General features: G+C 41.3%; 2 protein-coding genes across 2 annotated transcripts in view; one reads left to right on the top strand and one right to left on the bottom strand.

The window, feature by feature from the left end:
• Window positions 1–443: 443 nt before the first annotated feature.
• LOC136432661 (cytochrome P450 4B1-like) overlaps window positions 444–14310 on the top strand; it is a 25669-nt gene continuing 11802 nt past the window's right edge. Inside the window, exons 1-8 of the mRNA XM_066424099.1 lie at window positions 444–702; window positions 1362–1509; window positions 1755–1799; window positions 2201–2328; window positions 2706–2824; window positions 3481–3597; window positions 4089–4236; window positions 4485–4675. Of these exons, the coding sequence (XP_066280196.1) occupies window positions 508–702; window positions 1362–1509; window positions 1755–1799; window positions 2201–2328; window positions 2706–2824; window positions 3481–3597; window positions 4089–4236; window positions 4485–4675 (1091 nt within the window). The 5' untranslated portion in view covers window positions 444–507. The remainder of the gene's footprint in view (window positions 703–1361; window positions 1510–1754; window positions 1800–2200; window positions 2329–2705; window positions 2825–3480; window positions 3598–4088; window positions 4237–4484; window positions 4676–14310) is intronic.
• Window positions 6648–14310, bottom strand: part of LOC136432666 (leukotriene-B4 omega-hydroxylase 3-like) — a 10633-nt gene continuing 2970 nt past the window's right edge. The window contains exons 3-12 of the mRNA XM_066424106.1: window positions 14198–14239; window positions 13671–13798; window positions 12947–13065; window positions 11264–11389; window positions 10514–10658; window positions 10160–10350; window positions 9534–9667; window positions 8922–8986; window positions 8429–8511; window positions 6648–8150 (exon numbers count right to left, since the gene is read on the bottom strand). Of these exons, the coding sequence (XP_066280203.1) occupies window positions 7976–8150; window positions 8429–8511; window positions 8922–8986; window positions 9534–9667; window positions 10160–10350; window positions 10514–10658; window positions 11264–11389; window positions 12947–13065; window positions 13671–13798; window positions 14198–14239 (1208 nt within the window). The 3' untranslated portion in view covers window positions 6648–7975. The remainder of the gene's footprint in view (window positions 8151–8428; window positions 8512–8921; window positions 8987–9533; window positions 9668–10159; window positions 10351–10513; window positions 10659–11263; window positions 11390–12946; window positions 13066–13670; window positions 13799–14197; window positions 14240–14310) is intronic.

Below are 14310 nucleotides of genomic sequence, written 5' to 3'. Positions count from 1 at the left end.
CCGTCGGGGCATGGTGAGTATCGAACTCGGGACCTACGGATTCCGAGTTCAACGATCTAACCGTTACGCCACGCCGACGTCACGCTTCGCCTTTAGAAGCGAAAAATCATTTATACTAACAAAGACATATCATACGGTACAAATGGTACATTTACTGTACACATAATGCATTTGTCTAATAAAACAAATGGCGGCGGGAATACAAGTTGTATGTAACTTGAGTCCACCGTCACTTTGCCTTATCCCTTTTGTCCTTGGTTTGATGTTTAGTGAATAAAAAGAAAATAACAATTGTAATGAAACAAGTTATACAGAAAACATTACACCATGATAAAGCAGATAATACATTACTAGTTATCCAATGATAGAACAGAAAATACGGTACAACTGATACCGTTCACAAACTACAGGCTGTTTTTTTAAAAGACCTTGACCTTTGAACTTTCCATCCGGGACACCCACTGTACTTGTAACCTGGGAACGAACGCAGTACAGTAGCACAGCGTCATGGCAAAAACTGACTTTTTTCCCATTGGAGGAACCACCATGATGACATTAACGTGGGCGACGGTCGTGTTCATGGCCGTGGTGGTAGTAAAGGTGACTATGGGTCTTTGGAACACAGTCGAACGTAACCGGACCATGGCAAAGGAGTTCCCGGTGCCACCCGGAAGTCACTGGTTGCTCGGACACCTGGTTTTAGTAAGTTTAGAACGTCTTACCAACTTATTTCTACCACTAAGTAAGATACGATCTCTATCTGTGTAACCTGTATGAACCGCCATTCAGTGTAAAACATCAGCTTCGCAGGCACGCGGCGCAACAGCAGCTGGTTATATTACACAATGAACAACATGTCACATCAACCTTGAATGCACATCTAGCTAAGCCTGTGTTCAGAGCCAATGAGGCTGCCCCTCCAGTACTTGGTGGCAACGAGTTCCACTCTATTCCGTAACCTTTCGCCGTAAACCAAAATGTAGAACTTCATATTAGCACGTAGTACATGTTCAGGAAGTGCCAATCGTGAGACGATTATTTATAGTGTCCTGATTTCGGCATCACTTGCCCGAGGTAATTGCATTGTTCTAATCATAATACAGATTCAAAATATTACTTGGATCAAAAGGTCATGGTATACTTCTCATGCGAAGAAATGCCATAATTTCCATTGGCTTACTGTACATCACGAGTTTCATGTCGAGCATGACCTCTGGCGACCGCGCGGGCAATGACCCGAGAACATTGGGGTGAAAAGTCAGACACAAACCTACTAGTCCAACCGTATCTTTTCTTTAAAGTTTAACACGTTTAACGACATTGTCATCAGATTGCAAACTGACTGTTGTTGATTTCACTAGCTTGGTGATGAGGGACGAGGATTGATGACGAAGGCTATGGAGTGGTCGAAGGTCTACAAGTTCGCTCATGTGATCCGCATGGGGCCGCTTCTTCAACACTGCACCGTGTACCACCCGGATTACGTCAAGGCCGTGATGTCACGTGCAGGTATACTTTTTTTATGAATAATATATATCTGCAGTTTTGTCGCATCAGAAATTTGACTTTCTTTAAATTTGTGTCTTTCTAGCATTTTCACGGTTTGTTTGTTTAAAAGGTTTGTTCATATCAAGGTATTCACATAACGTTTCTTAAGACCGTTAATGATGTAATACTAATAGGACAAGTAAATCTGATCACCATAAACACCAGGCCTAGAACAACCTACTGTAACGTGATATCGTATTTTACAGACCAAAAGGACGACTACATTTACAGTTTCTTGAGGCCTTGGCTAGGTATGTATACAGAGTCATTGGTAGCATACGCATTGCCATTTCATGATTCGTTCATAGGATTACATCCTTATGATACACCTATAGTCTTTACTTGCATTTATCGAGCCTCCAAATTGACATACTAGTAATAGACCGATCCCATAGCCCCACCTACCTCCTTCAAAACGTAGAGTTGCAATACAAAAACATAAAAAAGCAAATTATTCGACGAACATCCATCCACACTCTCATTGGTCAAACCGAAACTTTTATCTCTCTCTCTCTCTCTCTCTCTCTCTCTCTCTCTCTCTCTCTCTCTCTCTCTCTCTCTCATTGGTTAAACTGTTAATTGTGATGGACAGTCGGGATAGGTCTATAGCCGGAACATTGAGACACTTAATCACAGTTGTTATTATCAACAGGAGACGGTCTTCTCACCACCGCTGGGCCCAAGTGGTTCCGGAACCGCCGCCTACTCACACCGGGGTTTCACTTCGAGATCCTCAAGCCGTACGTTAGGCTCTTCTCGGAGAGCACAAACGTCATGCTGGTAAGCTGTATTTGCACCTAGTAGAAATTCATTTGAGGTCACAAATATATTGTTGGATGATTTTTGATGGTACCATATGAGAACTTTGTTTTATTTTTCTATTATATATGTCACCGCTGCGTCAAGCGAAAAACGGGTTATATTGAACATTTCCGACCGGTAACTTTGTGTTTAATTTTCCATCAAACTTCATTTGGTGAACGGTTGCACATTTTTTTAATCCAACTCTTGCCAATGTATACGATTATAGTTCATCAACAAATTTTAAAGTTCCACCATTGGATTCTGTGTAAAATCAAAAGAAAGTAATTATCTACTTAAAGTATTGATAGAAAATAACGTTTTTAGCGGACAACCTCTATTCTTAATTTCAACAGACAAACTGGGAAAAACTGAAGTCTGGGTCGTCTATTGACGTATTTCACCACATGGGTCTGATGACGTTGGACAGCATGTTAAAGTGTGCACTCAGTCAACACACCGACTGTCAGACAAGGTATGAAACAGCGATCAAAATATTTTTAAAAGTAGTTGGAAAATGCGCCTTTGCTAAGGAGTTCATAGCATTGACTGGTAAAGCCTGATAATTCTAGTAGTGGTGTTACGTAGAGATAAGTGATTAAGTATTTGTATATTATTGTATATTGAATGAATTGACACGCCTAACAGAATGCAATATTGAAATTGAAAAATATGCACAGGAGCGCAAGAAACCTATTGGCCATCTCTCATTCGCTGTTATTTGAAATACAGCCTTTAGCCTTAGTGTCAAAATCATCATTCAGAAATCATTTAAAGTGTGACAAAGATGAATTCCTATCGACCCCCCCCCCAAAAAAAAAAATTGAAAGATACGCTAATAACAAAAATCAACGGACCATCTAGCTTATCTAAAGATACAATTAAATGGAGCATCAAATCAAACAAAAGTTTAAGAAAACCGAATAATTGATTTTAAAAGGTATTGAAATATATTAGATAAGTGTATGAAATAACGTTTTAAGTGGTAAAAGGTTTACGGGCACCTGAAGATAATTACGTGGTATGGTACATCCTAGCGGTAATAGTGATGACAACGGTAATAGCAATCCTCCTCGTTTTAATCAACTGTATTTAGTCTATTTACATCTAATTATTGGACATGTACTTCAGGAATACGAATGACTACATTGCTGCCGTGTACGACCTGGCAGACCTGACCATGAAGAGGGGGAGGTCCCTGATACTCAGGAGCGACCTGATCTACGCACTTTCATCTGACGGAAGGAGGTACGTGTGCCAAGTCATAATCACGGGAACACGTTTTATTAAGGCAAACGATATTACATAAAATGACTATTTTATATCAATAGAAGATTATCAAAAGAAACTGTTTTTGTTTTTTAATTCGTTTTTTTGAAAGCAAAGAACGACGTGGCACTTCACTCAAGTTTTTCATAACTTATTTCAACAGTGCCACGTACTCTGAACAATATACCAATTTTTTCACCTGGGTGGAGTGAGGAAAGTCGTGTAAAGTGCCTTTCCCAAGGGCACAAGATCGGTTTCGTCAGGGGATTCGAACACGGGACCACTGCCGTTACGTCACACGACCCCACTAAAAGAAACTTGACTCGTCTAAACGAATACATTTGTAACCAAGAAAAAATGTTGCATTGGTACTGCGCAGTGTTTTGACTCATTTACATTTATGTAAATTGTCTAAGGGTGCTTCTTCAACGTCGTCTACAATTCATCAAACAGTCTAAACTATTCTTTAGGTACCGCAAAGCCTGTACACTCGTCCACAAGTATGCAGAACGCATCATCGCCGAGCGACAGGCAGCCCTGAATCAACGACACACTGATGAGCAGGCGACGAACAACAAGAGATATCTCGACTTTCTGGACATACTGTTGAAAGCGAGGGTTCGTAAATATTAATCCTAACTAGAATGGGGGAAATCATATTGCTGACGTTTTGTGTTGTATGTTAAATGTGATGTGTTGTATGTTTGCACGGTGATATGTTGCTTTTGTGAAGTTTATTAGGACAACCCAGAAGATAGTATTAACCATAGACGAAGTTGTTTTGCTTTGCTTACGTACACTACAAGACAGTTAAAGTCCAACCGTTATAAACATAGAGTCTAAGGTTCATTTGAACACTTCCACAGGATGAAGACGGAAACGGCCTGATTAATGCTGAGATCAGGGACGAGGTGGACACCTTCATGTTCGAGGGACACGACACCACAGCCAGCGGGCTGTCCTGGACCCTGTACTGTCTGGCTCGTCATCCGGGACATCAGGAGAAGTGCAGGAAGGAGACACAGGAAGTGCTGCAGGGGAAAACGGAAGTGACGTGGTATGGTCATGATCATGTCAATGAATCTAGTAGTGTTCGTGTCCCTGTTAGAGAAAATTAAAAGAACAACCAAATTATTTTCAGTGATCTTAATTACTGTTTAATGTATTTATCTCTGTAGGGATCTTCTGCCATCTCTGAAGTACATCACCATGTGTGTGAAGGAGGCCTTACGACTGTTCCCTCCGGTGCCCATGATATTCCGACATCTGGAGAGCCCCCTGACGTTTCCAGATGGAAGGACACTCCCAAAAGGTACCCTTCCTTTAATCTAGATACAATAGGGGCAAATAATGCTTTTGAAGCTACATTCATTCATACATACATAACAACAATGTTAGTTTATCACTGGGATAATATTTTGATATGTCTATAACTAACACTGCACGAGATGGCCTCGTATCCCGGCGTATACGTACAGGGAATCCTCCGGAAATATTCCATATCCCGGTGCGGATTTAGCGTATCCGATATAATTAACGGATACGCTAAATCCGCACCGGGATATGGAATATTTCCGGAGGAATCCCTGTACGTATACGCCGGGATACGAGGCCATTTCGTGCAGTTTAACCGCTCACGTTTTAGATCTTATGATGGTCTTATGTTCTACATGATTATTCATTTGTGTGTTTTTTTTGCGTAGGATCAAGAGTCGGCATATCACCCAACACCCTGCACCACAACCCTCACGTTTGGGAAAACCCTATGGTATGTCCTATAGTCATTTTCCTTTTGTCATCATTTTTTGTATTCTATCATTTTGTATTTGAATGTCATATGTTTGACTAAGCTGTTGTCATTCAAGGGAAGGAAATGAGATGCTCGTTGCTATTTCAGGAGTTTGATCCACTGCGGTTTTCTCCCGAAAACTCGAAAGACAGAAACCCATTTGCGTTCATCCCCTTCGCTGCAGGACCGAGGTGGGCCCCGCTTTTGTATGTTATAAAGTATGATCTAACTTCCATGCAAAGCTATCGTTCCATATTATTGCTTTTAACAAGCTGTTGGGAGTTATTGAGATAATCAAGGAAACTGCAAAACTGGATTTTGATCCCCCAAACTCCTACATTCTCACAACTACATTCCGTTTCACTACAGGAACTGTATCGGACAGCACTTCGCCATGAACGAGTTGAAGACAGCTGTTGCGCTCATCCTGCAGCGGTTCAGCCTGACTCCTGACGACACCCTACCGGAGCCCATTCCTATCCCTAAACTGATCCTGCGGGCTAAAAAGCCGGGCCTTTTTCTGAAGATCAAACCTCTTACGGCATAACACAGACCTGTCTGTCATAATGAGCATCGAACACACTACATCACATCTTACGTCCATACATATTTGCCGCATAATATCCAGTCAATGTTTGTGTAACGCTAAATGCAAGGAAAAAAGTTAAGACTTATTGTGTTCTACAAGTGACTCCTATATTGGAGCGGTGAATTTTACGAACATTCTACAGTCTTAAGGTATAGTCTGTGAAATGTACTGTTGCGACAGAGATGTAATCTTTGATACTTCTTGTTATTCCAACTTTGATATCTTTCCTGTGGTTCTAGTAGTATCAAGTCCAAAACGTTGGTGAGAGATCTTCTAGGGTGTCTATCAATACTGCATAAGAGACTTTATGATATCTAACCCTAGCCTTTCCCCTTACGCCCTTGTTTTGGCACGTCATCGACGATTTCAACTATCTTCTTTAGGCTAGTGGGGACTAGGTTGAGGAAGAGTGGCACTATCTTGCGCTTACTCGCGAATGATACTTATTTCAATTTTTGTTACCTCGTAATTAAAGCCTGTACACTATTGTAGAATACTATATTGTTCACTGTCCGTTCTTTTCCTTAATTGTATTTGCAATTAGCCTACGGGCAAGAAACTTTCAACTATCTACACAGTACAGAGAGAGAGGGGGAAAGAGAGAGCGGGATACAAGCAAAAACAAGACTTCATTTCCTATGGATGAGGAAATAGAATTAGATACCAAATAGTATATTTTGTATACATCCTGATAGATACAACTTCATACAGATAGCCAGCCTATGATTTCAAACACTCTAATGAGTACATGGCAATCTATCTACTTACATCACATGGGATGAGAACATAAAACTGGTATACGCACTCTAATGAGTACATGGCAATCTATCTACTTATATCACATGGGATGAGAACATAAAACTGGTATACGCTGTGGATTAAGCTTATAAGAATTATCTATCAAACTGGTTTTAACCGGTAAACAGATCAAGCAAACAAGCATCACTGACACAAGAGATAATTCGCTATGTACAGTTATTGAGTAAACATCGTGGGATCGTTAGTATTCCATCGACGCCACATATACTCTAAGACTGTGAGCAGCTAGAACCAGCTAATTTGGATCTAACGTTCAATTCATTGATATTTTTGCATTAATTTGTTAAATCAGCAATACAAACACTCATAAACGAGCATTAAAAGATATGTCTATTTCAAGAATCAATCAATGACAATTCCTAACAATTTCCATGTTTTGTGCGTCCTTGTATGAATCTTCAACTAGTAGCTTAAGATAAAGAGCCTACAACCAAGGCCAGTACTCTTCGTTAAATGTCATTGATATCGTTGATTCTTAGAAGTATGCTATTCTTTGCCACTACAAACGGTTATTTCAGAATGTAAAGTCAACCCTCAAAATTTCGCCTTGGAAACTAATACAGCCACACCAGAAAAAATGGACTGGTATCAATGTGCAATACCTTCTCAAGAGAGTGACAAGGTGGCCTTGTGGATAAGGTTGACTTAGGTTCTAAATGCTTTGGGTTCGAATCTGGCCATGGTAGGCCCAAGTTTTGTTCCCTTGAGAAAAGAATTAAGTTGCTTCTAAATGCTCACGGTTAATACCTACTTTAGGTTAGGGAAGTCGTATCGGATGGGACGTTAAACTGGAGGTCCCGTGTTTTAGGAGAGCACTTACAGAGTAAGGGTCCTTCCCGGTGTGAGTGGTTTAAAACGTACTGTCCTATTGCTGAACCTGGGGCTTACTTTCGTATTGTGGTCGCCTGAGTTAGCGAAGAATGGCAGCCTCTCAAGACCCATGCGATTTAAACCTGCCAATTGTAAGCTCCTGGCTGCGAAGAGAGAATAGTCGGCCCACTCAATAAAAAAGGTATTGAACACCTGGATAAGTGTGCATACCTTGGGATTTGGAGATCTCTTTACGTTCACATCTTTTTTAATGTGGCCGTCTTAGGGTCTCTGTCTAAATTATGTGAGTTGACGTTAATTATTTCTGGTTACATGGGATTACGTTGATGTCACTCAATGGGTTTGATCTTGAGGAAGAGCCCAGGAGGTTTAGCTCGTGTGACTAATTGATATTGGGGAACCGGCTCCGGTAGGGTGTCGTCAGGAGCCAGGCTGAACCGCTGCAGGATGAGCGCAAGAGCTGTCTTCAACTCGTTCATAGCGAAGTGCTGTCCGATACAGTTCCTAGAAAAGATAATGAACCAGTTCTGGTTATTCCTCCACAGACAGTTTTTCACTGAGACATACTAGTTAAAAGTTTATTAAACCGTAGCTGCTTCTGACTTGTTGGAAACTAAATTTCTGTAATGTAAAGTTGATTCTTTTAACCAAACTTTGCATTATATTTGTCTTAAAAGACAAATATATTAGATCAGCTCATGCAGATGTCAAAGCAACTAGCTGCTTTTGTGTTGCGTAGATACTGTTTTAACATTTAAAATGTTTTCATAATTTCACGTTACCTCGGTCCTGCTGCAAAAGGAAGGAAGGCGTATGGACTTCGGTTCTTCGAGTTCTCGGGCGCGAAGCGAAGAGGATCAAATTCCTACAAAACAAACAACATGATTAACACAACAATGAAAAGAACAAGTTTGGCAGAAACTTAACTGGTTGTCTTACTGAGCCTGCTGGTGTCCAAAAACTACTTCTTGTACAGATTGCTCATCAAAGTATTGTTCTGAATGGCGTTTGTAGATATACATAATGGTTCATTATCACAGTATTGTGCTGAAGACTATATATAGATATACATAGGCCATATCATCAAGGCGCACACAAAGATATACATACATCGTCATATTGTGCAACGTTACGTACAGTGCACATGGTTATGAGTCCAATGGCCTGTTTAAAATCACCTACTTATGTACTCAGTACTTTTGCTAGCTCTAAATGTTCCGTGAGCTGTTTCAGCCGAATTTAGGATTAATTCAACGAAACTGGGAAAAGACAAACCTTCGGGTTCTCCCACACATGAGGGTTGTAGTGCAGGTTGCTTATAGAAATGAACACAGTAGAGCCTGAAACACCCGAACATTATGTTGCTGTGAGCATCAACTTGTCACATAGCATGCTAAGGCTAGGGTCACATTTCCATACCGGGGCCCGGCCGGGCTGTTTGCGGGAACGTAAAATAAAAATTGATACCAAGAAATACACACAAATCATACTCATCAATAACAATTTTTACGTTTATGTCTTTTGTTGTCTTTTATATCATACTTTTCGTTCCCAAAGACTGCCCGGCCGGGCCCCGACTTGGAAATGTGACCCTAGCATTATAGGTGAACGTTATGCTAGGGTCACATTTCCAACCCGGGGCCCGGCCGGGCAGCTTGTGGGAACGAAAACTATGACATAAAAGACAACAAAACACACAAAACTTTTGAAAAATTAGTCATTACCATACGTTATGTTATGTATATCCTTGATATGCGTCTTCTATTCTTTGTTTTCTCAAACAGCCCGGCCGGGCCCCGGCTTGGAAATGTGACCGAAGCATAACTAGTTGAATGATTAGGTATGGACAACATCAGAAGTAATGCATAGCCAGCGGACAACGTGTACCTTGTGGTAGCGTTTTGCCGTCGAAGAAAGTCATGGGTTCCTTTAATTCCCGCAATACCTTCGCGACAGGAGGATACATCCTCAGGCTTTCCTTGATGCACAGGGTGAGGTACTTTAGCGACGATAAGTTGTCCCTAGAAATGAATGGTATGAATGATGCTGTCAGGGGATCAGTGAAGTTTTATTTATTACGCATTTTGACACAACCGTGATAGAAATGACAAGCCGTGTAGTCACTTACTTTTTTTTATAAAACTGTGACGGAAGAGATTCCGAATTCGCCACTGTAGCCTAAATTCGTCATTTTGAGTTTTCTTAATTTCTGACATGTTAGGCTACAATGTTGAGGTTCTTTTACTTTTCTTCCAACCATAAAAAGTTTAATACGCATACAATACTTTGTTTAAGTTTAACCAAACGGCGAGTTGCGAAGGCAAGCAAAAATTGAAAGGGAGGACGCACGACAACATCCCGGTGTCTAGGCGGAGTACCTGGCGAGGACGGCAGTCTCACAATCACCGATATTCAATGTAACTTTAAAATTTAGTTTCGCTTGATGTATACAGTAGGCTTAGATGAAACTGCTTACAACTTGATGCATTTCAAGCTTCTGGAATCTTCCCTACCACGTCACTTCCGTTCTCCCCTGCAACACTTCTTGTGCCTCCTTCCTGCACTTCTCCTGATGTCCCGGATGACGAGCCAGACAGTACAGGGTCCAGGACAGCCCGCTGGCTGTGGTGTCGTGTCCCTCGAACATGAAGGTGTCCACCTCGTCCCTGATCTCAGCATTAGTCAGGCCGTTACCGTCCTCGTCCTGAAAAATAAATTGTAGTAATTGAAAACTCAACACAAGTTGTCAGCCAAGCACCTGTCAGTACTTTTTTCTATATAGTTGTTAGTAATTACATTTCCAAGTTTGAATACAAGCATACTTTGCTTTACATGGCTATCTGATAAGAAAGCGTTGAATGATGTACCTTTGCCTTCAGCAAGATATCCAGAAAGTCCAAATATTTGCGTCCATGCTGAATGCCTAGTGAACCTGGATGATCTAGAGTTTCCCTGCGTTCTTTGATGATGGTCTCGGAGTACCGGTGGGCAGAATCGCGGGCCTTCTTGTACCTGTAGGTTATCAATTAGGCAAAATATCATCACATGATTGCAGAAATGTAACGTTATTATCATAAAGACTCAATTTTCTGATGGTTGCTTTGGCAGAAGCTGTCTAGAATGTCCTAGCAGCATAATGTATGTGACAACATGCCTGTACCTGTGTCATATGGTTACAAAAGACAGGCTTATAAGTTTTTTAAACTTTAAAAACTGTATGAATATTCACAAACGTAAGAACATCAATATATTTAGTTTCTGACCTCAATCCAATCCTTTCCTTTAATTCTACCTGCTTGTACCTGTATGTAAATAATTATGTAATTATGTGTGTATGTATGTATTTTTGTGATGTATATGAGCCCTGAAAGATTATCCCCCTAGTGGGACTAAAGGGCATCTCAATAAACTCAGATTTAAGCTAGGTACTCATTTACACCCGAGTCTAGTGAAGAAATTGCCTTTTCCACGGGCACAACATCGGGACCTGACAGGGATTTGAACTTAGTACTTCTGAGGTTCTGAGCCAATAACCCTAACCACAACGTCAGTGTACCACCCTCGAAATCACATAATCACATACAAGACAGAAAAAAGTTTCTCTGGATCAATAATACCTTCTGCCAGAGGATGTGAGCCAGAAGTACAACCTGTCCTTTAGAGCGTAATGAAACAGGTTGGCTAGGCGCTGCATTGTCAGGTCCGACAGCTCAAGCACAGCAGATATGTAGTTGTTTGTTTTGCTTAGGGAAAGAAAGCAAGCAACCATTTGTTATAAAACATGATGATAAACTACGCACAAAAAGTTCGGAAACTTAACTTTGGTTGATCATATCTCCGTTGTTTTTTTACCAATTTTGATGCATTATATATCATTATAAAGCTTGTGTGATTCCCTTTTCTATGATACCAAGCTTATTGTGATTGAAATCTCACGGAATAAGTACCAGGACTAATAACGTGAGTGGGTCAAAGAGAAAAAGTGCCCAAAATTCCCTGTTGGTGTCATACGCGCGCTGTGACATCCTATTGGTATGGGCGCGGATGATTATTCAATGTATTATTTCCTCAGGTTCTAAGGTTATTTTGAGAACACAGACCATCCAAGGTTATTTCTAGCACACAGAACATCCAAGGTTATTTTTAGCACATCGAAGATCCAATTGTTTACACCACATAAACACCTGCGTCCTGCAGGTGTGAACCCAAAAATGTACACTTGTGGAGAACGGTACCCAACGGTATCGTCATCCACAGGGGTTATTTTTTGTTATTGTTTCACAACAAACATTGCCATGCCGCGTTTGTCCTATGTGGATAAGCTCCGTGCTGTAGGGCAGTTTGAAGCTGGCACCCGTCAGAGGGATGTTGCGGCGTTATTCGGAGTGCGTCCTGGTACCATCACTCCAAACTGGTAGCCAAGTTCCGCGCAACTTGTGATGTGAAAGACATGCCACCCACTGGACGTCCCAGGGCAACAACATCTGAGCAAGACCGGTTCCTTACTCGAGCAACTCTAAGGGACCGTAGCTGTCTTCAACGCGGCTGCAGACACGGATTCTCTGACCGGTACCGAAGAAGTGTGGAGACGTCGAGGAGAGCGCTTTGCCAACTGTTGCGCGGATAAAGTGACAGCATTTGGTGGTGGCAGCGTCATTGTATGGGGAAGCATAACCTCCAGGGGAAAGACAAGGCTAGACCACCCGTTACTAACTCCTTGCTAACCCATTACTAAGACGCAGATTGTTGGTTTTGATAAAGAATAAACTTAGCTTTCATGACTATGTCTTGTTTATTCTTGTTCATTTTTCACAATACCCTCGTACAGAAGTCAATATCAACAGAAAAATATGTACGGAATAGCATGTTTGACTGTAGTAAGGTAATCTGGGCACTTTATTTCTTCGACCCACTCACTTTAGCAGGCCTGATGCTCGTTTCATGAACTCGCAAGCACAATAAGTTTGGTATCATGGGAAAGGAAATCAAATAAGCTTTTAAATGATATGTAATACATTGCAATCGGTAAAAAGATAACGGAAATACGATCGACCAAAGTTAAGTTTCCGAACTTTTTGTGCGTAGTTTATAAATTTTGCTAAATCGATTGCTTGATTGAAGGATCGCGGAAAATGCACATACCATAGAAAAGTTATGGTTAGCAAATATTCGCAGTTTTATTGTAGATCTGTGTTTATCTGTGCTATCATTTTGTAAGCATAGTGTGGTGTCCCTTGTCTTCCTACATGGACATGTAGAAATTTAGTAATTTTTGAAGATGCCTACAAAAAAAAACGTACCTGGTTTGACAGTCAGTGTTCTGTCCGAGAGCACACTTCAGCATGCTGTCCAGCGTCATCAGACTCACGTGGTGGAACACGTCAACAGATGATCCGGGTCCAAGCTCCGCCCACTTTTTCTACGTGTAAAGATGAGCATATTGAGGGTGAATGGATGATGTAGGTTAGTTTTGCATATTGTGTGTGTCTCTTTGTCAGTGTGCATGCGCCCTTGTGTGTGTGTGTGTGTGTGTGTGCGCGCGCGCGCGTGTGTGTATATATATATGTGTGTATGTATGTGTATGTGTATGTATGTGTGTGTATGTGTGCTAGTGTATGTGTGTGCTAGTGTATGTGTGTGCGTGTGTATGTGTATGTGTGTGTATGTGTGTGTGTGTATTTGTATGTCTGTGTTTGTGTGCGTGTATGTATGTATGTGTTTGTGTGTGTGTGTATGTATGTGTATGTGTGTGCACGTGTGCGTGTTGCTCTCTCTCTCAGTATGTATGTATGTATGTATGTATGTGTGTTTGTATGTGTGTGTGTGTGCGTGTGTATGTGTGTGTATGCGTGTGTGTGTGTACGTGTGTGTGTATGTGTGTGTGTGTGTGTAGGTGTATGTGTGTGTATGTGTTTGTGTGCCTGTGTATGTATGTTTGTGTGTATGTGTGTTTGTATGTGTGTGTGTGTGTGTGTGTGTGTGTCTGTGTGTGTGTCTATTTGCCTGCGTGTGTGTATGACTCACCAACATGACGTTTGTGCTCTCAGAGAACAGTCCGATGTACGGTTTCAGCACCTCGAAGTGGAAGGCCGGTGTGAGCAGGCGGCGGTTCCGGAACCACCTGGCCCCGCTACTGATCAAAAGGCCGTCACCTATCGGGGCAAACGATTATAACATCTCAACGATCTTCTATTCTCTCCGTGTGTTTATCCTTCTTGATTCTGTGATTCCCAATACACACAGTGATGAGTTTCTATATACACCCTCAGTCCTGCGAGACGAAGCAGCATGGGATAAGGGGTGAAGTGTGCCATCTCTGACTGCCTTGTTTTCTTTATTGACAATACCAGTAACAGTAATGATAAAACGTTACAGTTACTCAAAGATCGTAATGCAATGTTGCTATTGTGACATAAGTTGAGCGCAATTGTTTTTCAATTACTTGTTTTATCTATGAATGTACACGTGTTACACGTGTATACTTAACTTGATAGAGGTTATGGCGTACGTGCATGTGTAAATCACAAGGACATATGTAAAGAAGTACAAACCTAACCAAGGCCTCAGAACGCTGTACGGAAACGCACCCTTATCTGTAATGACAAAACATCTCAAACTCTTTATACCACTGCGGATATGTACGAAATAGTTTCTGAAGTCATAA

The sequence above is a fragment of the Branchiostoma lanceolatum genome, chromosome 4 (assembly GCF_035083965.1).
Source record: "Branchiostoma lanceolatum isolate klBraLanc5 chromosome 4, klBraLanc5.hap2, whole genome shotgun sequence".
Taxonomy (NCBI): Eukaryota; Metazoa; Chordata; class Leptocardii; order Amphioxiformes; family Branchiostomatidae; genus Branchiostoma; species Branchiostoma lanceolatum.
This window is presented reverse-complemented; position numbering and strand designations above follow the sequence as displayed.